At 34.8% G+C, this 23,597-nt stretch overlaps 1 protein-coding gene across 1 annotated transcript in view; it reads right to left on the bottom strand.

The window, feature by feature from the left end:
- LOC105986067 (serine/threonine-protein kinase TNNI3K-like) overlaps positions 1 to 23,597 on the bottom strand; it is a 270,376-nt gene that overhangs the window by 141,748 nt on the left and 105,031 nt on the right. The window contains 8 exon segments of the mRNA XM_013016804.1: positions 16,095 to 16,201; positions 16,919 to 17,113; positions 17,238 to 17,293; positions 17,376 to 17,468; positions 18,380 to 18,436; positions 19,018 to 19,104; positions 20,425 to 20,443; positions 23,350 to 23,518. Of these exon segments, the coding sequence (XP_012872258.1) occupies positions 16,095 to 16,201; positions 16,919 to 17,113; positions 17,238 to 17,293; positions 17,376 to 17,468; positions 18,380 to 18,436; positions 19,018 to 19,104; positions 20,425 to 20,443; positions 23,350 to 23,518 (783 nt within the window).

Raw genomic sequence — 23,597 nt, 5'->3', positions numbered from 1 at the left:
AAAGAGATAGAAGAACTTGGTCATCAATCCTTTCCTTTACAAGCACAAGCAATTCAGAAGTCTCTCTGAGGCTAAATCTTTTAGAGACCCAAGACAGGTAAAAATGACTATTAAAATGTACACCATTTCCAAACAAAGGAGTCACCCATGATTCCTGACCCTTAACTCTGATTGGAGTAATAAAAGCTAACTGCTATTTTTAAGATTTGGAAAAGGGCTTTCCCTCTCAATAGGAAAGAAGCAGACATCACCAGATGCTATTTCATATATGGCAATGAGCTAGCTTTTCACTAACTTTCTGTAGATTCTTAAAACCATTAAATGAGGGCTTAGCGTTGAGAATACAGTTCTTCACATAAAAGGCTTGAAATGTAATTGATACAAAGATCATCCCTCCAGGATTAAAGAGTTCTAATCATTCCATGCGGCTTGCATGTTCCTTTTTCCATGGAGCTCAAGGAAATAGTAAACCTTTCTAAAAGAATTCACCATTCAGCTACCCCAGCACCTTTCACCTTCAGGTAGAGGTAGATAATGCAGCAGGATAAATGTCATCCTAAGCACACTATAGAATTCAGAATCTCAAATACTAATTTCAGAGATGAAATTAGTACTGACCTAGCAGCTGGGTTCAAAATGAATCTTAGTCGGAGACTATCTGGCAAGTCTGTTGCTTATACTTTCTTTTGTAGAATCATTTTCTAAAGTCCTCCATTTACTGTTGGCCTGGCACTGCTGCTAATCACATAGGCATCTCTGGAAATAGTTGGACAAAGGCTTCATTATCTCTATCTTTGCTGCAAGTAAGAGATCAGAGTCAGAAAGTCCAATGATATAACATATTGATGCAATAAGACTAGGAATAGAATAAGAAAAATGACTGCAACCAAGAAGATGTGAAGGGATGAATTCTTCCTTTATCTTATTACTGAAGAAGAATAGGGGGAAACCTATCCTTTATATTATAAGGACAACTTCTGAGGTGAGCTGCTGAGTGATCTCAGTGGGCATTTAGAAGGAAAGCCACCGAACAACATAGATGCCTCACACATTCTCTGCAAAAACAGGGCCTTTTCCTATTTGAGGTTCTGAATTCTACAGTGTGCTTAGGATGTCATTTATCCTTCTCTCAATAAGCTTTTAAAAAAGTGATTGTTGTCTAGCTAAAGGACAAGTGTTTACATCACATACCTAAGTTTTATGAATGAATCATAAGATTCATTGAGAGCAATTTTTGATGATCAAATAACTTTGCCAAACCTTCCTCATTTTATTCAAATTCTCTCCCAGGTCTCCATCTATGACTGTTAGACTGAATTCCTGATGCAAGTTCTCAATGAAGGCAGTAATATGATATAAATCATCTTGCCTTTCTTCATAGAATGAGTTCTACAATAAATCCAGTTATTTTCCAGATCTTTTTCAATAAGAAGTTACTCATTTGAAACAACATAATCAACTATGTGCTAATATAACCAAAGGAGAAACAAGCTTTCAAAAGCATTTAATCAAGTATATAAAATAGTCTATATAATAGTAAATATAAAGTCTTCTTTCAGAAAAATAAAGAAAAATGTGGCTAATGTATTTTCTTTTCTTTATTTAATAAGTTTTTACAGTTACATGAACAAGGTAATGAATACATTTCTTATCGAGCATTGTTGTCTCCTCTTTGTTTTTTTTCCCCTACCATCCCTTCCCTCCCATCGCCACAACTACATCCAATTAGGCAGGTATAACTTTGGCCACAGACAATGTATGCAATAAATTTCCCCTGAACACAGATCAGATGTGGAAGAACTTGAACATACATTATCATGCATTGTCTAGGTTCGGATACAACCGTGTGGTCAATTCATTTGTCATTTATCTTTAGGTAGGGTGGAATCTGATAAAAATCAGACCCTAAGATATGTTTAAGCTGAAATTCAAGCCAGAAGAAACTAACATATTTGGAAAGTTGCTCTTTCATGAGTTTGATAGAGGAAATATTCACCAGTGTAAAAAAGTTAACAAGCAACTTTTGGCTTTTCTAAGCCAAATTCAAGATACAGTGGGGGTATTGAAAATTTCTTCAATAGGATATAAATATTCATCTACTAAGATTATTCTTCATTTACTAACTATTGGTTCTAAAACTGCTATTCATACTGCATTGGAAATTCATAATCTTAAAAAATACACTATCATTAATCAATGTCAGAAAGTAAGGGTTGAAATCATGATGTGAAAATTGTGCAGATAGCACAATGTAGCAGTCCCTTCTTTACTGAAAGGCTAACTGCTCAAAAATCAAGTTTTCAAGAAGGCATTGAAGATTCCTCCCAAGACTGAGTGCAGAACAAAATTAGGCCACCTTTGTTGATACTTTCCAAAGCTTGACTTCCTACAGGCCTAATTTCTGAAGAATGGGACATGGTAATATAAAGAACCAATAGCTCTTAAAACTGTCTGGCTGGTAAATTCACCATCTATAGCAAGGGACTATTGGAAATTAGGGGCCTCCCTGCTTCTTTGCTCTTAGCCATTGGGTAAAATAAAATAATACTTATAGGGAAAGCATTTCTGGGAATTCTGAGTATGTCTGTTTAGTTTTTAGGAAAGAGGCAGCATAGTGAACCACTTCACCACAAGCACAATGTGTGTGTGTGTGTGTGTGTGTGTGTGTGTGTGTCTGTGTGTCTGTGTGTGTGTGTGTGTGTGTGTGTACTAGGTTTTCAAACCCAGGTCCTCACATTTGCTATGATCATATGATACTGCTGAGCCACAACTCTAGCCCTATTTTTTCACTGGTTATTTTGAGAATATGGATTTTGTTTCCACCCAGGTAGTATACCTGAGTCATCTGTTTGTAGACTTTTTTCTTTTCCTTTTTGGTCGGTCATGGGGCCTGAACTCTGGCCCTGGGGGCTGTCCCTCAGCTCTTCAGCTCAAGGCTAGTGCTCTACCACTTGAGCCACAGCACCACTTCCGGCTTTTTCTGCTTATGTGGTACCAAGGAATCGAACCCAGGTCCTCATGCATACAAGGCAAACACTCTACTACTAAGCCACCTTCCCAACCCCCAATTGTAGATTTTGTCATTAGGCTCCTAGGCATCTGATACCCTGTCTGGCTTCTCTTTATGTCCAAGTTGACTTGGCAGTAATTCTTGTAATCTCAGTACTTGTCTAAGTAGCTAGAATTAGACGTGTGAATTTAAGACCCTGGAGAGAGCTTAGAGAGATGGGGGGAGGATTTTGGCTTTATAGAATTACTGCTTTCAACAAAATTAGTCATTAACATTCTGTGCTTTGCCATACCCCTTGAGATACTTGTACATGCATATAATCTTCTATATTTCAAAGTGTTATATGGTTGCTTAGAACCCATTCTTTTGGACTTGTTGTTCTGGTCTTAAGGCTTGAACCCAGGGCCTGGATGCTGTGCCTGAGTGCTATTTTTTCTCAATGCTGTCACTCTACCACTTACAACTCTACTTTTGGCATTTTTGGTGCTTCATTAGAGACAAAAATCTCATTGACTTTCTTGCTCAGGCTCCTCAGATCTCAGCCTCCTCTGGTTCTAGGTTTAGTCATGAGCCAGAGGCACCTGGCACAATGCACTTTAAGATGCAAAATTCAGAGGTATGTCTAACTAGAATAACTGCTACAAGAGATAGCAAATTTGACCAAGTTTGTGAAAACAATATAATAATGTGTAAAAAATGAATGACTTTTTCTCAGACTTAAATATACCTGTTTTAATTGAAAGGAAGTATGTGTCTAAGGGAATTTATTTAATGGGATGTTAAGTAAGAACACTATTTTTAGAATTAGTAAATGCAGCTAAAATTAAATGAGATGTTTTAATGGGGGAAGCTGAGCAAAGAAGAATATTTTAAATGGCCCTGGGAAGAAACTATTATCATTTCTTTGTAGGAGTATAAAGAAAGAACAACTTGAGATTATAGGACAGTATGGTAATGGAGAAGGAAATTAGAAGTAATTTGCAAATTTGGCACAGGGTGAGAAAACTTAACCAAAATGAAATGTGATGAGGAAAATGATGACAGAAGTGGTCCTCTGGAGACTGAGAATTAAGTACAAGGCAAATGTACTCAGAAAGCCTGGTTGGAAAGCTTGTTGTTTTTGTTACATAATAGATAGGAACTTCAGAGTTGAAGGGAATATAGCATCGCCCCTTATTTAAGGAAATATGGAAGACAGAAAAATACTAAGAACCAGGTGGAGTATGAATTATGAAATGGTCTGGATGGAATGTAGAAGTAAAATCTGAACTCCTGGGGTGTTCTCATATGAACAGAATTTTATCAGAATTTTATCCTCTGCCAAAGACCATTTGGATATTTATGACATTGTTGAGTGATATACCAAATCATCAATACCGGCAGGCTGACAGACAACTCGGGCAGCCAAGAAGGATAGGAGAAGCATGTGTGTCTGTCTCATCATGTACCAAATGACTTTATGGGCCTTGTATGGCTGCCAGGCTGGATATTCCCTACCCCTACTTGTGGCAGAGAACAGGTTGAGCCTGTTTCTGGACCCTTTTTGTTGGACAGGACAGCATCTTTAAGACTCACTACGTTTTATAAAGTGATGGTTGTTTATTTTTTTATCCTAAGCGATTCTACTTTAAATATGCCAAAACAGAATTACTTCACATCTTGTTTATATTTGTGAAAAACTACCATCTGCCAGCATACCATGAGGCACAAAGTGATAAATAATTTGTTTGTGTCACAATTACATTAGCAAATGCATCAAATCAGACCAGTGACCGAAGACACATGAATTTAACAATCACACCAGATGTAACCCCCTCGCCTGGGGTTGCAAAAGGAGGAGCACCCCAAGACTGAGACAAGGCAGGCACACGGATCTGTCACCATGACATTCATCACTTCAGGAGTGTTGTTCAAGAAAATTGCCAAAGAAGATCTCAGCCTTTGCTCCTGGTCTCTCCTTCAAGTGAAGTTTCTCCTGGGTGTAACAATGCCTACTTCAAACTGACTCTGGAAACAGCCTGCCACGCACACCTGCACTCTACATCTCTTCGAAATTCTCTGTGACTGCTATTTATAGAATTTCTGATGCTCCACGGAGACTTTTCCTCACCAGAGACCTTTACTACATCTGTATCAGCTGTCTCTGTGCTTCCACCTTTAAACTTTGCAGCCTCTTTAAATTCTACATCATTGTGAAGTATAATGTGCAATTTGAGAGTGAATATTAGATATAGGGATTAGAAGAAAACAGACAGTATTCCCAATGACATGGACCAAGTGACCTCCATAGTACTTAGTGAATTAATGTCAACAACATTGACATAGCTTGTGAATTTGTTGTTACTCAATAAATTCTGATATTGTGGAAAGACACAAATGTATTTTTTGCATCTGATGTAGCTTTCTCATGAAACTTTTAATAAGTATTTATTTTGTGTATTTCTGTCAAACATTGGGTAAAAACTTCATTTTCTGCTTGGAATTCCAAACAAAGCCATAAATTATCACAGCTAGTTTTCACTGTGTGTGTTTGTATGTATTTGTGTGTGTATGTATATATGTATGCATACATATATGTATGTATCTTTGCAGTACAAGGGTTTGAACTCAGGGTCCTGCATATTCTCATCTGGCTTACTCAAGTGACATCCTTCCACTTGAGTCATGTCTTCAAAATTGTTTTTTTTTTTTAATTTACTTTGGAGATGGAGGTCTCATAGACTTTTCTGCCCAGGCTGGCTTCAAACACCAGTCTTCCACATCTCAGCCTCCTACATAACCTGACCCCAAACTCCTATCAATGCAGCAGCAGAAGAAGCTGTATCAGCTATAGTAGCAGAACTAATCTCCTTTGCTTAGCTGCTAGCTGTGTCTTTTACTGGTGTCCTAATAAACCTTTGATCCTTCTGTTTTCTTGTCTTGGTAAATTCTTTCGCCAACTCATAACTCCAAACAACAACAACAAAATACTATGATAGGAAATTCACTTTCTCTTTAGTTTGGCTTGTTTTGGGGTTTTTCTTAAAAAATTCTATAAATTTAACAAAAACAGATTGTTGACTTCAAATGGAACCTGAGCAAGTTTGAAATCAACACCTCAGTGAAGCTTATATATGGGAATAGAGCAGCAAGCAATCTTAATCTGTTTTAATTTTTTGTTCAAAGAAAAATGTTTGTGTACATGTTTTCATTGGCATGCCAATAAGTAATTAATGCTTTTGAATTGATATAGCTTAATTCATACTATTATACTCATGTGGTTACATGTTTTCCCTCCTGAGCCAAAGTTTTATCCAAGGGCATATACTCCTAAACTCTTAAAATTATTCTTATGTTTTTATTTCAATTAACACACCTGAATATGAAGATTTATATTGAAATTAATTATTATATGATATACTTCAAGTAGTTTTTAGCATACTTGCTAACTAAAGCTATTAGTTTATAATCATTTATAGTTTGAAAATGTGTTTATAAAATATATTGTGAAAATATTTAGTATGCAATTAACATTATGTTTTTTTGACTGATTCATACAAATCCAAACAGGCCTTCTCAACTACTATAATTACTCAAATGCCTAGCACCTAGGGCCTATGTAGAATAGATTTCTGGATGCCACTTATTTATAAGGTAAATATATACTTTTCTCATATCTCATAAAGTTAAACATGCTCATGTGTTTAAGGTGTACCAATGGATGGGACTGTAACAAACACATGCCAGTCTAATACCTTGTCCATAAAAGGTATCATACCAACTTGTACCTGTTATGTGAATTTTGGAGATGATGTCCAAGGAGACACTGGAAGTCATATATTAAACCCAGGTCCTGAGTGATCTCACAGAAAGCGACTGTTTCAATATTACTGAAAACAGTAATAAAATTTTCCGTGGTTACAACTGATTACTTCTGGTAGACTGTTCATTTGGAAAGATTAAGTCAGATTATAATTTGGGACCTAAATGCTTCGTACTATGTACAGTGCTCAAGCTATGAGGGCCCAATCCCTAAAGTGCTCACTGTGTGTAATGAATTAGCTTTTCTTTATGCATCCCAAATGGTCATTGTTATTTCATATTCTTCGAAAATTAAAAACAATCCTGCAATATACTTCCTGCAATGTCAAATTCTTTGAGAACCATATTTTTGGATGCTGGGAAGCACCACGAAAACATGTGCAAATTGTTTAAATGTGAATGTCAATATACAACTAGATGCATGTACAAAAACCTTTGACTACATATGTTTATCTATTAGAAGTTGAATATTTCTACTCCAGAAATCTACTCAAGAAATCTAAATTCTGAACACTCGAGTGATGCTCAAAAGCTTTGGATTTGGGATATTTGGGGTTTCAGATATTCCAATTAGAGATTTTTAAATAGGTAATCTCTATGCAAAAATTCCAAAATCTGGAAAATCCTAAAATCTGAAGTATTTTTGCTCCAAACATTTTGGATACAAAATATTCAACCAGTACAAAAAGTTCTGTATTCTTGTAGGGTTTATAAGCCTTGAATACCCACATGAATTATTGTGCACTATGAACATCTGGTCTTGAACCTTTCCTGTTGTTTTGACTGCCTGTGAAGATCTTACCCTCTTGAGAACTTTCTAGTATTACTTATGAATTATAAGTTAGATGCTTCAGAAAGGGCTAGTATATATGGATGACACAACTCCATGGAAACTGAACAGTAGATATTTGCTCTGTGTCATAGTTGAATAATTACACTTCCTTCAGAGCAATAATTTTCAAAAAATATGAAACTACATTTTGGGTTGTTTTCCATTACACAGCAACAGCAAAGAAGGATGAAATTTTATGGCAAGTAGCTAAAAGGAAAAATTGGTAGTTTCCAACCTTGACTGCATCTTGTAATCACCTGGATTGCTTTCTTTTTTCAGGATTTGCATCTAGATTCAATCAGTATCAAGATTTCCTTAAAGAGATTTCCTTATCAGGATGTTCTTAGACAGATTCTGGTATACAGATTCTGTTATAAAGATATCGCTTAGATATTAAAGCAAGATTGTTACAGATTTATACAATGTTTCAGTGGGTTATAATATGATCAGTTAGCTGTTCTTCACATGAATATTCGGAATATGTTAAAAGATAGTATTTGCAAAAGAATGCCAAATTCATCCTGTGTAATCACAGGAAAAATCTTCAATGAATAGATTCCCTGAAAATTGAACTCTATGATCTCTACAAAGTATGGATTATCATTGTACCTAATAAGTAATTACAAAAACTATAAGTAATATAAGTAATTTTGTTTGGTTCTTGTGTTTCATAAGTGACAAAATTTTACGTTTTTTTTATATCAGCCAAACAGAGATTAAAAAATTCTATCAGCCTTTTTCTTTGATACTTCCTAAAACCTTACTAATTTAGTTAAATGTAACCTTCAAAACTAAGATTGTATTAGCCCTTACCACATTTGTCCTTTTAAATTATCTGTCACTCATCATTGGGAAGTTTGCTGTTTTTAAGCTACTATTAATTATTTTCCTTTATACTCACAAATCGGCAGTGAGTCCTTCACACATCTACACTCCAAATAAATTAGTTTTGTTTTATATATATATATATATATATATATATATATATATATCACAAAAATGAGCACAAAATCCTAGTTACTTAGGAGGCTAAGATCTGACAATCACCATTCAAAGTCAGCCCAGGCAGTAAGTCTGTACCATACTTATTTGAAATACTAGAGCACTAACCTGGAACACCAAAGTTCAGGGACAGCACTCAGGCCCTGAGTTTTAGTCCCAGGACTGGCACAAAAATAAAAAAGAAAGAAAGAAAGAAAAGAAAAGAAAGGAAAGGAAAGGAAGGAAGGAAGGAAGGGAGGGAGGAAAGAAAGAAAGAAAAGAAAAATGAAATGTCTCTATGTATGAATACATTGTGTTTTTTGTAATTCCCTTGCCATGTATGTGAAGATAGAGAAAATTAAAACCCAAAAAGTAACATTTGTATTCAGTTTATAAAATGTTTTCATATATATAAATAGATATAAAATGTATATGGTGATGCTATGAAGAAAGTATCACTATTTCATTCTTATGGGACTTTTGTAAGCTACTATAGACTTGCTGAGGAAGAAAATCCGCTGTTTGAGGTGACAGGGCAATCACAAATAGCAAATATTAAACAGACCTCAGAAATGAAAACGAACCAGGAAACAAAAACAAAATCAGAGCTGCCAAGTCCCTTCTTAACCTCCTTTTAGATGTTGAGCACACGGCTACATTAATGAGCTATCTGCATTTGCCTTTTCCTTTTAAATGCTAAGAAACTGTAAACCTTTTCAATAGATAAAAAATAGAAGTGTGTCTGGCCAATAGAAGCCCTGAAACTCACACTATTTTTCTATATATGGGATAAACCTCTTTGTGTTTTAGGAAAATAACCAGATGTGTCTTGGCCATATTTGGGGTAATGGACTCACCTGAAGACACTGTGTCTATTAGGGGTTGCCAGAAGACATGACCACATTAGTTTATCAGATCAGAAATGATAATAACCTCAGGCAAGAGCAATCATTCTGAATGTTCTTCACTTCCATTTTCTGTATGGGAACATGATGCTTCTTCCTTTCTTTTCTCACCCTACTTTGTCATGTTTTACTAAAATAAATGCTTGAAACAACTACCTTTCAGGCTTCCCCCTTTAGGGGACCCTTTGAAATGTTTTACCTTGTGGAGCTCAAGTTCCTGTAGTTTATATGAAAACTGGTTAGCGCTGGGATGCCCTCATCCATTCCTTCATCAGGTGTTAGGAACTGGGGAGCTAAGTCAAGGAAATTTGCTTTTCTCCCTTCCTGCTGGAAATCCTTCTTGGCTCTTTCCTCTTTTAATAATGATATATTTACAGTGATATATATGCTTCAATGTAAACAGTTTGGAAAATTCACTTTCCCAGGTAAATACAGATAACTGATAGGATTAAGTAAATAGCTTTCAAACTTTTAGATGTAAACAATGAGCTGAAAACTTTATGTCCAAAAAGAACCATGTACACTGGTCTAAGTGTAAGTTGCAAAAAGCTATAAACATTTTACAAATATTTAATTCTATGCACTAAACAAAACATGACTACATGTTCACATGTAACTTCTGCTCCACATCATTAGAATATAAGATGTGGAAGAAGAAATAAAGCAGAGTACTCAGATGCATGAGATGAGAAATGGGTTGGTTCACAGGAATGGGGCCTATGAAAGAATGAACTATAGAGGTCAAGGTTGGTAAATATTACTGAGGCCTGTTGAACACCAACAACCTCTTTCTGTTTGTCTTTTTTTTTTTTTCAGTCATGGAGCTTGAACTCTGGGCCTGGGCACAACCCCTCATCTCTTCAGCTCAAGGCTCTACCACTTAAAGCACAGCACCACCTCTGATTTTCTGAGTGGTTTATTGGAGATAAACCACTCACGGAGTTTCCTGCCCAGGCTGGCTTTGAACCGTGATCCTCAGATCTTAGCCTCCTGAGGAGCGAGCATTACAGGTGTGAGCCACCATTTGTCTTTAATTGCATGATTTCTGTGTTAAGAATACAACAATACAACCCCAGATTAATCTTTTTAGTTAGTGTCTTTTTCTGTATAATTGATGTAATATATAATAACAATTATACCACCATGTGGTTGTGAGATTAAATGGAAGAATGACAAATTCTTAGCAGAATGCCATCAGTCTCAGGAACATTGGAAAGAATGACTTCCTTACTCATTCTTTGAACTTTTCTCAAGTATATGCTGAAGATCAAAATTAACTTTCATATTGTGTTTTGAAGCCTCAGAATATCTGGGTAAAATATCTGTAATCTCATTTATTCCAGAAGTGGAGATCAGAAAGTTTATGGTTCAAAGACATGTATGCAAAAAGTTACCAACAAGCAGGGTATGATGATGTATGTGTTCCTTTGATCCCAGTTATATGAGAGGATAAATAAGAAAATTGCAATCAGAGGCCATTACAGGAAAAAGAAAGTGTAACCTTACCCCAAAATAACTAAAAAGGCATACAGGACCAAGTAACAGAGACTTTTCCTTGAGTTCAAAATCTCAGAACAATCAGAGGAAAAGAAAAGTAATAGAAAAGGAAACAAAAGCCGAGCGCCGGTGGCTCACGCCTGTAATGCTAGCTACTCAGGAGGCTGAGATCTGAGGATCATGGTTCAAAGCCAGTCTCGTCAAAAAAATCCGTGAGACTCTTATCTCCAATTAACCACTAGAAAACTGGAAATGGTACTGTGGCTTAAGCAGTAGAGCTCTCACTGTGAGCTGAAGAGCGCAGGGACAGCGCCCAAGCCCAGAGTTCAAGCTCCACAACTGACAAAAAAAAAAGGAAAGAAAGAAAGGAAACAAAAGGACAAGAAGAGAAAAAATGGAAAGGAAAAGAAATGCAAAGGGAAAAAACTCGATAGGTCTTCTTGAAAGGGGGAAAGTAGGGTACTTTTTTGTCATTCAAATTATATCAACAAATTCAAACCCAAATATAGAAATGTCCTTTCTGTGGGCTGATAACTCAAATAGAATATTTCTTTTAAAATCATTGTAGCCATTGGATGAATTAGTCAGACTATCTACAAATTTCCATATTTATACCAAGTAGGTTACTTGTTTCTAAAATGATATTTCTAGAATGTATCAAGAATTTTGCTTATCTAAAAATGCATTGACTGAGCACCTTAAACATATGGACACTGTGCTCAGTTCTGGGAAGAGGAGATGAAGAAACCAGAACATTGAATCTGAAACTTGAAGCTCTGCCAGGTACTGGTTTGATGGTAGCAGGTACTGATTTGAAGCCAGACCAGGCTGACAAATCTTAGAGAAAAGCTAGAACAGGAAGCATGGTTCAAGTTGCAGAGCACCAGTGGTGAGTAAAAACTAAGCTGAGTGAAATCAGTAAGCTCTGATTTCAAACTTTCAAACCACAGTATCTCTGTGTGTGTTTAACACAGAGACAGAGACAGAGAGACAGAGACAGAGAGAGAGAGAAATAAACAGGTATGTCAATCAAAAGTGAATAAGCTACAACCTTGATGTACATCTCCTGTCTACCTCTTTCAAAGGAACTCTTCAAGCACTGTGGAGAAGCAAAGGTTAAGATGCAGTGCAAAGCCTAGGGACAGATTCATGCCATTTGTTCAAGGCCAAGTTTTAGCTCTATGTCCTCTAGGAAGCATTCCACTCCACTTGGACCATTTAAATACTTCAAATCAGTTGAAGCTGCTATTTAATCATTTGGGCCCTTAATTGTTTCCAATCTACAGTGGAAATTTAGCTTCTTCCTGGATATATGGTCTCCATACTCAAGTAAATTTTAAAAAGTCCTCTGATGGGAAGGAAGCGAGGTTTTTTGAACCATATACAACACTACACATATTTGAAAAGCAGAATCTTTTATTGTATTTCCCCAATTAAAGATTTGTAAAAAGACACCTACAAATAATAGGTATGTAACAGGTACTTAAAATCTGTTCTGCCTAGGACCACTGATTCCTTACTACGTTCCATCTGAATATTCCTATAACATCACCCAATCTCAACAGGAAGAACAAGACATACATTTTCCAAAAAATGGAAGGCAAAAAATTGATACTATGGAAAATATAGCAAGGACAGATACCAAAGTACGCATATAGTCACAACTTCAGCAATTAAATTACTTTACTTGGCAGCCTAGATTGCCTAATTGTTCCAGTCTAATTTTACTTTTTCCTCATTTTGGTTACTCTACTTTCTCACTCATTCCTCTATTTTTTTATTCAAGAATAAGATTTTACAGTCACCTAGTCAACCACCACCTGCCTTGTCAACATGCCTTTTGCCTATAGAGGCAACTATTTGTTAGCAATACTCAATCTCAGAGGTTGGTACCAACAGATGGGTAGTACTGACACAAAGAAAGATAAGTGAAAGATATGCAATCTGGAACCATCCTGAAAAGGCAATGTCAACAAATGAAAATGAATAACACCAACTGGAAATAAGCAATCTAAGAACTTTCCAAGTTTAGGGTTTTCCATAAAAATAAAAAAAAACTCTTTTTTCTCCTTGTGTTTGATTCTGCAGACTTTGGAACATTATGTTACTGAACACATTAATTTGCAGGAAAATTAATAAGAATCTTCATTTCTTTTTCTCTCATCTCCTGATCTCATTATTCTAACTGGCACTAAGCTCACGAAACCGAAGTATCAGTAACCGAATCAATAGTCAAGATTTTTCTCTCATAAGTATTCAGTTATAGAATTTGCTTTTTTTTGGGGGGGGGTGGAATTTAACCACTTAAGTTAGATTAGAAACATAAACAATGGTAAAAATAGATCTTTGTCCGTTAGAAAGATATTTCCTTTTGATTTTTAATCTATACTTAAATTTTTGGTCCTGTTGTATAGCTGCAGGCAACAACTTGCACTTACTCACAGCAAAGTATACCTTCGGTTGTCCCAGATTTAGAAAAGACTTGAAGTAATCAGTTATTTGCTTTAATACCACATGAAAAGATAGTTAGTATGAGACAATAAAAAGTATCATTTTGTATCATGCTAACTTACCCTTTCAGTCTGTTTCTTAAATATTGCAGTACAACTCAAGAAAAATGTTTATTGATTCATAACAACCAAAAAATAATGAACAAACAAATGAATAAAACAAATGTTTGTTTTCAAAGAGAATTAAATAAAAGAACCAAATGTTATTTCTAAATAAATGACTTTTATTTGAAAACTACTAGATAAATATTGTCGTTTGACTATGGTATTATTTACTTCCAACATCTAAGATTTGGACATTCTTATATAAGAGTTAGTTCATTTTATCTCTCACATCGTTGATAGACGTATCTTCCTTTCATTTTCTACCCACCAGTAGTGAAATTCTGCTGTTCATTATTTCTGTCTAGAATACTACATTAAACACTTTACCAGGTTCTTGATATTTCCTTTATATTAACTTTTTCCCAAGTGCTAGGTTATCTTTCCATAATGTACCTTCAAATATGTATTTTCCAGTTTGTATTCCTCCTTATGTATGGTATAACATCTAAATTACTTCAATACAATATGGAGAAATTTTTGAGTTGTTGCTCCATTTTCTAGCCTTATTTCATAATGATCTACTTCACACTATATATACTACATAAATTTATAATTTTACACTAAATTTTTCATAATTTCTATATAGACCTTGACTTTCCAATTTCTTCTCCAAGCCTGGGAGCTTTCCTGACTTTATACACACTTTCACACCCAAGTTTATATGTCATCTCTTTGTGGTGATATCTCTAAATTCCTTGGGAGTAATTAATAATTTTTCTGAAATTCATAAAAAAGGATTTGCTGTATCTTTTATATAACTTGTTATCTCAAAATATATTTAGGTAATTATTTTTCTACATTAATAGAAAAAATGTGAAAGCTCCTTGAAAGTAGTATTAAATAGAAGTATAATTTTGCAAATTACCATGTTTAGTGGAAAGACTAAACAGAGTAGAATTCCAAGTACCTGTTTAACAATTGACTGAATAATCTGTTATTATTTAGTAGCTTCAGGACTGCAGAATTGGTGTAAAGAACAGTGTACAGACCCTTATTGATAGTTATAGAATGAAAGTTACTAGTGGAATAATCTGACTTATTTCATAAATTAGTTCGGTGGCTATTCAGCTAGTCTTCACAGCATGTTTGGGATTTCACACAGGTGATCCAGGGGTCTCCCTGAAGAAATGTGAAATGAACAGTTTTCTACTGATTTTAAATAAAACTTTGTTCAGAGAAACTTTTGCTGTTTAAGAAATTATAATTAAATTTTATTATTAAATTGTATTATATTATTAAATATACAGCATTTAATATATAATTATAATGTAGTTATATATTTATTATATATACAAATTAATATACAAGTATTACATTTTATTTTAATTATTTATTTACCTGCAACTATGATAAATTATAACTGTAGTTTAGTCTAATATAGACTTTGAAAGATTAGTAAGTGAAAACAACTGAAGACCTTTGATATTGATACATGAATATAAGAGAAATCACAAAGTGTGACAAGGCATTTATTTATTCCACTTCAATTTCATGGAACACTTTGATTTTATATTTGTTTCAAATCCCTACTTCACAGGAAAACTAGGTAAATAACCTTTGATAGCTTGGTTGAATTTACTAATAGAAAAGTACAAATGATAACACAAAGTATTTCAGATAAGGTTTTCCACTAATTCCTAACTTTGTATGGTGCCATTGACTTAATCCTTGATCTGACCTTATAGACCAGGGAGTTAGAGTCCTGTTCACTCAATGATAAGAATACATTATGAGAAATGTGCTGCTAGGTAGTTTTTGTCATTGTGCGGACACTGATTACACAAACCTAGATGATCCCTATCAGTCACTAAATGCAGCCTCAGTACAATCACCAGATGAGGTAAACAGCTAGTGGTGGCCTAACATGTCATATTATATTACAGGAAATTTATTTTATAAACTAAAGGAATACAATTATAAATTAATGAGAAAAATATAATACATAAACAAATTAACATGGTTGTTTATTGTCATTATTAGTATTGTAGATTAAACAAAATTATATGTTATAAATTCATCTGACAGAATATAGTGGATTTGGTTAACATCAACCCTGCCACAAATCTGTAATTTGTTGTGCTACTGTACAATAGTTACAATTTTCCCAACCTTAGCCAGTTTCAGCCCCACTGTAGTTGCATGAAACCAAATGTCCACCCTTAAAAGAAACACTGTTATGCTGTGCATATAAACAGCTGGTGAATTTTTGATGCATCCCTATCTTTCTGAGATTTTGTCATAGATTAGGAATATCCCAGAGAAGCAGGTAAGACAATATTTTATTTGTGTAAAGGACAAGTGCCAAACTTTGTATTGCCTGAGCATATTACCTGCTCCCTTACCCACAGTGTAGGAAGAAAAACCTTATCTTCAAGAAAGTTAAACTATATCTTTACTGACTCTGTCTTATACTCTTATTAGGTTGTACAATTTTAAATTCATTTAAAAAATACCTGTTCAAATCACGATGTATAATTGGTTGTGTCAGGTTGTGAAGGTACTCCATACCTTTGGCAACATCTACTGCAATAATCAATTTAGACTTCAAATCAAGAATCCTAAAATTAAAAATAGTTTTTATGGAGATGAAATACTCATAACCAACAATTCCATATCACTTAAAAGAAATTAAGTGGTTTATGTTATTATTCTGTGTAATTTAATTTTGTGCTTTATTAATTGTATATGAAGCTAAAAAGCCAACCAATCTTGAAAAAGTAGCTTTGGACATCACAGAATGTATGCTTAATTATAACTCAACATAGATACATAAGTATTTAAACATATTGAACTTGATTTTCTAATTTATTTGTAATATACTGAAATTCTTTGTACTAATGTAGAACTTAATTATTGAATGAAACCATTTAGCATTTAATTATATTATATATGTGTGCGAAACTAATACAAATGAGGCTTGTCTAAAGTTATTCTTTTTTAAGACTTCCTTTCATAGAAACTGTGGTGCTTGATAATTATTTGTGACCTCACCTTTATCTACTTCATAGCTATGGCAAAGTGAGTCTTATTTGAGCTTTATTTGTCAACTTTGGTTCTTTGAGATTTAATTCTTTTGAAGATTGTTACATATTCTTCCATCTCATTAAGAAATTATCCAATTATTTGAAATATAATAATCAAGCATCAATTATTTATCCATACTTAAAGTTCCATGCTTGCTTAGACTTAAGACTCTTTAGAAGATGAAGATTCATTTAATCTGAGTGCCACAGACATGTCATAAGTCCAAGAATAAACCACAACAAGAACCCATACCTTTTTGCTCATGAAGAAGGGAGAACAGCGAACCTCCAGATATGTACTGAGTGACAATGGCAAACTGGCTGGGATCATTCAAGCAAGCGCCCACAAACTGAATTACACAGGGACGATTGAGCTGGCAGAGAATGGACACCTCTCGGCAAAACATATCCACATCCGACTTGGAACAGTAGGTGTTGGCTCGATAACTAGAAATAATGGCAAGAGGAAATTTCCATCAACAGCTGGATCCAAACAGTGGGCTGATGTTTTTCTACACAGTTCTAGAATCCACAGTTCTATGTGGATTCTAAACTTTTTGTTGTGTTCTTACCTTTTATAGCCATTATTTTATTTCTGCAGCGTCCTTTATATACTTTCCCAAAAGAACCTAAAGTTGTTTAAGGGAAATAAGTAAGCACAATTGTCTTGAGTTCATTAAACTAAAGCAGACTTACATTTTCATAGGTTACCTGAGCCAATAATCTCATGGAACTCAATTTCTGACAGCTGAAGATGAAAATGTGAAGGCAGTCCAGCCCTCAGGAGGAGAACATCTGCCTTCTCTGAAAACAGGAATTGTCATATTAAATATTGAGTTAAACACACATGGATGCATATACTCACATGTATATGTCTACTTTACAGAAAACATCATTCTCTAGTAACATTTATTTTTTTCCAATTGGGATTGACTAATTAACATCATTAAAAATTATATGATCTCTGTACCCTTGGCATTAAAACTGACATGGTTTTCTGTTTTAGTTGCTCAGCCTTTGTTATCAAGGCCATGAGATTGTGTCCCTCTGCCCATCAACCAGCTTGCCTGAATGGCATGCAATGCTGGAGTGTAGTTTATACCACACGAAGATAAAGGCTAAGTGAAATGTCTATAGGATATGAACCTCTATGGGATGACAACTAAATGACAGGAAATAAACACAAGAATCATCCTGAGGAAATACTCAAAACAACAACAACAAAATCCTTAAAAAAAAATAGAAACTTCAAAGTCCCAATAGTTGCATCTAAATTTGACAGAAATTATATTTTTTGCAAGTCCAGTGTGAATTTCAGCATGTAACATAAATTCAAAAAATGTTCCCAAATGATTACTTGAGATTTGGGGGAAAATAATTTTTAAAACCTTTTCTATGGCAAACCTATTCTCAGTTCCTCCAAAGGAAATATGAATATTTATCATTTATAATTTATTTTAAAATATGAATATCTGAATGGCATTATGGAAATTTTATTTTTCTTTAGTACTCCTCAAAATGTTAGTGTTTTTATGTCTTAGTAAAAGAAAAAGACAAAAAGCATAAGATTAATATAAGGACAGTCTGCTGGTAATATTATTTATAATTGTAAAGTAGCCAACATTCATAATAAGAAAGACAAAAAGGAAATTTATCATAGTTATACAATAATTATCCTTAGTAATAAAATACTACAATCATCCATTTAGAAATACCTTTTGTCATGTTTTTAATCTTTCCCAAAGGGGATGGAACAGACACATAGGAGCCATCTAGAAATGGCATTGTATAACAGAGTTAAAAGTAGCAATGATTTTTTTTCTACTTAAAAACCCAACCTTATAAAAAGAAGCAAGTGATGAAATCAAGGAAAACTAAAGTATATACCTCTAATCTTTCTCTGGGTACTGAGACCATACTACAAATATTTATCTAGAAAGTACATGAATATTTGTTTAAAAATCCCATGTGTAGCAGATTCCAGCATATTTAATATGTGTCTGGCTATGTGTATTCTCTGTCCTGCCTTAATTGATTACAGTACTGAAATGGAAAATGATTGTTATCAACTTGCCAAGGATTTTCTAGTCTTAAATAATCCTCATGCCTATTCAGCCCAGGAAATGTCTAAGTTGAAGGAATGTCAGAGCTTTCATTTAGTAAAGAGTCTAAATAGGAGCTTTTTAACGTTCAGCTTTGCCCAGATATAGATTTTCTGAAAATAAGGCTAAATCTGCCTCCCTTTCTCCAAAATGACAGTAACAGCAATATGGGTTTATCTTTAGATACAATATTGCCTAGTAATGAAATAGGAGTTAAACTTTAAAAAGTATATCTTAATGGTGAGGGGTACCTCCTCCAGGCTGAGAATATTCATTACAAGGCAATTCATCCTGGGGTCTCTTATAATGCTTCAGAAGTGTGACGATGGCATCATGTCCTTCATAAAAAGACAAAAAGAGCAAAAATATTAATTTTAGCTTCATTCATTCAATAAACCCCCAATAGAAAAAAAAGATTTGTGGAAGATTATAACATAGAAAATATCTTGAGGTATTGCATTAATAATGTAGCTCTTTCATTTATTCATAATAAAACACTTTATTAAGAATTGACCATTTGTGATAGCCTACAAGACTATCACTGGTGGAATGAACATGGGTACATCTCACTTTTAAGCATCTTACAATGTGCCTGAACAATTACAAGAAGTAATAGTAAGGATTTCTAAACAAAGAAATATCAAGTGCTTTGAAAGCACATAATTACAGTATGACTAAAAGGGTGAGATGCACACATAGTAACCAGGAAAGAGATGAATTTGCTGTTACTAAGCAATACAAATTTTTGGCAATTGTATAATATAGCAGTAAGATAAGTTACATTGGTTTCTATGGGGGAGATATTGTTCACATTGTACCAGCTTTCACGGTGATTTCTGTTGTTGGTAATGCTGCTCACCTAGGCTCATAGTTCCCTGTACATCTTGTATTTAAATGTGACTCTATGACATATTTGTCATCAAAGGAATAAGCAAAAGCAATGCCATGTTCAAATCTGAGATGCAGCAAACCAGGGTAAGCTTCTCTCTTCTCACCTAATAACCAGATGCACAGAATTCTGAAAGCCAGCCATGGCCAGAATTGTTCATGTTAGAAAGTTATATGACTAAAAATACACTTCTATTTTATAACAATGCCAAAATTTTGTGTGTATCATTTGTAGTAGGAGTTATGTTATTGTCATTGTTTGTTATTTGTTATTGTTATTGTTCCTTTTTTGTAAGCCACTGATTTTTTAAAATATTTTTGATAGAAATAAATTGATAATATTTTGTACTTCCACCTTGAATACAAACTACTGAAGCTAATTTCTGTAGGAGGAAAGGCCTACCAATGCAGTAGTATCCATTGTAAAAACAAATGGCAAATTTAGGAACTGAAAAAAACATCAATGCCTGTCCCTCATAAAAGACCATTAGGTGACATTCATTCAACATATGCTTATCTAATGTTAAGAGTATATGCTGGTCTATAGTGCTTGCGTTATCAAGTTATCCCTTCAAAACTTCATATGTGGTCAGCAGTCTGGAGGTTCTTCAAAATACCTAAACCTAGATCTTCCCTACAAAACAGTCATACCACTCCTGGGTATCTACCCAAAACACAAAGCCAAGATTTAGTAAAGAAACTTATACATCCTTGTTCGTTGCTGCACTATTCAAAATAGCTAAGTTGCAAAAACAGTCCAGATGCCCTACCGATCTGAAAATGTGGTACCTAAACACAATGGAATTTTACACAGCCATTAGGAAGAATGAGATTATGTCATTTGCAGGGAAATGGATGGATCTAGAACAAATTATGTTAAGTGGAACAAGCTAAGCTCAGAGACAAAAGATGCATGTTTCTCTCATATGTAGAAGCTAGATCTAAAGTGCACTGAGACATGATACAGGACTCTAGGCATCTCCACAAAGTGAGACCTGCTGTTAAGGGAGGAACACAGAGGGCAATAATTATGAAAATCTGATGACATAAAATAATATTTTTTTTCAAAATGAACTCCAGGAAATGGAAAGAAGAGGGATTTTTTCTTTTGTTGCTGCTTTTGTTCCCTTTTGGTCTTCTTTGTTCATTTGTCTGTCCTTGGGAGGATAAGAGAGGCCACAGAAACGGTGGGACAAAGAGGAAACAAATGCAACAGGGTACTCACTGGATTCTAGGTAGAAAATGAACTATAGGACCTGTGGGTGGGGATGGGATGAAAAAACTGGGAAAGAGTGAGGGAAGGGATGACATTGCACAAAAAAGGTACTCTTTACTTGACTTACGTATTTGTAACACTTTGTACATCAAAGAGTTAAAAAAAAAAGGAAAAACAAAAATTCAAATGTATGTAAAATCATAAGGTGGAAAAATATATCAACTGGCAATAAAAGTGTTTTCAAAAGTAATATCTCAATAGTGGATTCTTTAAAAAACAAAAATGTGAGTCATTGATAAAAACTAGTAGCAAAATCTTATATGTTAATTATATTGTTATTAACAAGTGCTGTTTTCTTCTTTTTAGAGTTGTATTTCTAGCTATCTAGTATTTATATAGATATCTTGATATCTAAATAGGAATCATAGATATCTCCTTTTCTCAAATCATGACTATAGGTTCTGATGAACCAATGTTTGTTTGGATTCTTATATGATCATAATCAGAGAAACCCTAAACACCATGACATTAGCCACCTATATTCCCTATCTTGTAGCCCCATCCCTGCAGCCAACTGCAAATGCTAAAGAAGATAGGCCAGTAGGCAGAGATATCAGATGATATAAAGTCCTAAGAGCAAATATGACAGGAAAGGAGAAAACTCTAGTGTATGTGGGCCTCAGCACATGAGGATGAGAGGGGGAATGACTTGGTTGGAAAGGTAGAGGAGTGAGCATGGAGCTTCTCAAATGTGTTGGTGTGAGTATACAATACTTAGAACACAAGTTTCCTAACTGTTCTTTTTCTAACAAGTTCCTTGTTGATGCTAATGAGCAGCCCATATTTCAAGTCCTATTGATATAGAACTCAACAATAAGTAACCTAGATTTTAGGTAGAATAGGGAGCTATACATGTTGAGGGATGATTTTTGTTTAAAATTTAATATATTAGAAATGATGAGACAGGATGATTGTAAATACTAAGTAAAACAACATTGCTGCTTTAAATTTTTATTTTAAAGATGGAATGCAGAGGGGTTACAGGCAATGAGTACATTTCTTTTTGAACACCTCTTCCCTCATTTTCTCCCACATTTTCCCTCATGAGTCCCTGTCCCCCATTAGTTGTATAGTTCATTTTCAACACGGTGTCTAGTAAGTATCGTTGCTGAATTAGTTCACCCTTTGTCCCACCTTTTCTGTTTCCCCTTAACCTCCCCCAAACACACAAACTTACATACAAGAAAAAAGTACAGAAATAAAAAGCACTGACAAAAAAGAAGAAAAAACAAAACACAAAAATAAATTAAAAGGGACTGTAAACATTCACACAGTGAGATAAAAAGAGGGCATTCTTAGGAGAGGATCATAAAGGCTCAATAGCTATGTGCACATGATCATTTAAAATGATGTTTATTGATATGAACACAATATGTCTTATAAATCTAATACATTTGGGTACTTTTCCACACCCAAAATTGTAACTGTCTGGGAAAATCCTTTTCAATCTTCAAAGGATCTTCTAAATACAGTCTATCCATTTTCTATCTGTACTTTTGTTAATAACTGACAACTTAGTGCTTTAAACAATGCATGTAACTTTATCGTCTTACAGTTCTGAAGGTTGTAAGTGCAAAATAATTCTGTCTGAGCTAAAACATCAAGGTGTCAGCAGGACTCATTTTCTTTCTAGAAGCTCAAGGAGATATCCAGTTTCCTTGAGTTTTTTGACATTTAGAGGTCACCTATATTCTTTTTCTTGTAGCCCATTTTCTATAGTCCTAAAGCCAGCCTGTTAGCTTAGTCCTCTGATATCACCGTGACCTCTACTGCTGCCTCCCTTTTTCTTGTTCTTATTTAAAAAGTCCTGTCACTGCAGTGTGATCAAGTGGGTTAAACCAGGATAATCTCTCTCTTTTTAAAAATCAGCTAATTACCACCCTTATTTCCCCTTTGCCATGCAAGGCAGCACATTCATAGGTTCCAGGAATAAACAGGTCCTGGATAACTTTGGCAAGTGTGTGTGAGGGTGGGGGTGGGGATGGGGGTGATTACTCGGCCTAGCATACTTTTAATGACTATTTCACTGTGCCTGACTTGAATGTTGCTCTGCTTTTGGTGGATGTCTTCCTTTCAACCTCTGGTAGCTATCTTAACCTCAGGATAGAAGTAGTAACACCAACAAAAAGAAAAAAATATCCCATCAGAATTAAAGTAACACTTTACCTCACTAGCTTTCTTTGCCCTGATGTACTCTGTCTGACTCCACCACCCTCTAGGGCTTTGAAATCCTTCTTTTAGTTAAATTGGCCTTCTGTGCTTGGAGCCAGAAAAAGAAAGACAAAACAGCAATAAAAACAAACCTTTTTTCCCTTCTTACTTCTGTTTTATCTAGGAAAGTCACATTCCATAGAACAAACCAAAACTCAAACTCCTAGCATTTACCCGAGCACATCAGAGCTTAATTTACAAAGCTCACCTTCTGGCCCATATCAGCCCCTCTGTCAAACTGGCTGACAGGGAAGAAGTCCTCGCACTCTCCCCAGTGAGCAGAAAGCTGCATCCCTGGTCCTGAAAGCCTGTGTGAGTCAGTGATCACACCCACGGTGTTACCTTTCATTTCAACAGCTCTCTTGGCTCCACTTCCTCTGAACAGTTTTAATTTCAGACAGCACAGTGGCACAATTTGCTGGCATGTTCTTTGGGATGCTTTTCATCAAGAGCCTA

Source organism: Dipodomys ordii, unplaced genomic scaffold (assembly GCF_000151885.1).
Source record: "Dipodomys ordii isolate 6190 unplaced genomic scaffold, Dord_2.0 Scaffold33, whole genome shotgun sequence".
Lineage (NCBI taxonomy): Eukaryota > Metazoa > Chordata > Mammalia > Rodentia > Heteromyidae > Dipodomys > Dipodomys ordii.
The sequence above is the reverse complement of the archived record's forward strand: the minus strand, read 5'-3'. Positions and strand labels throughout refer to the sequence as shown.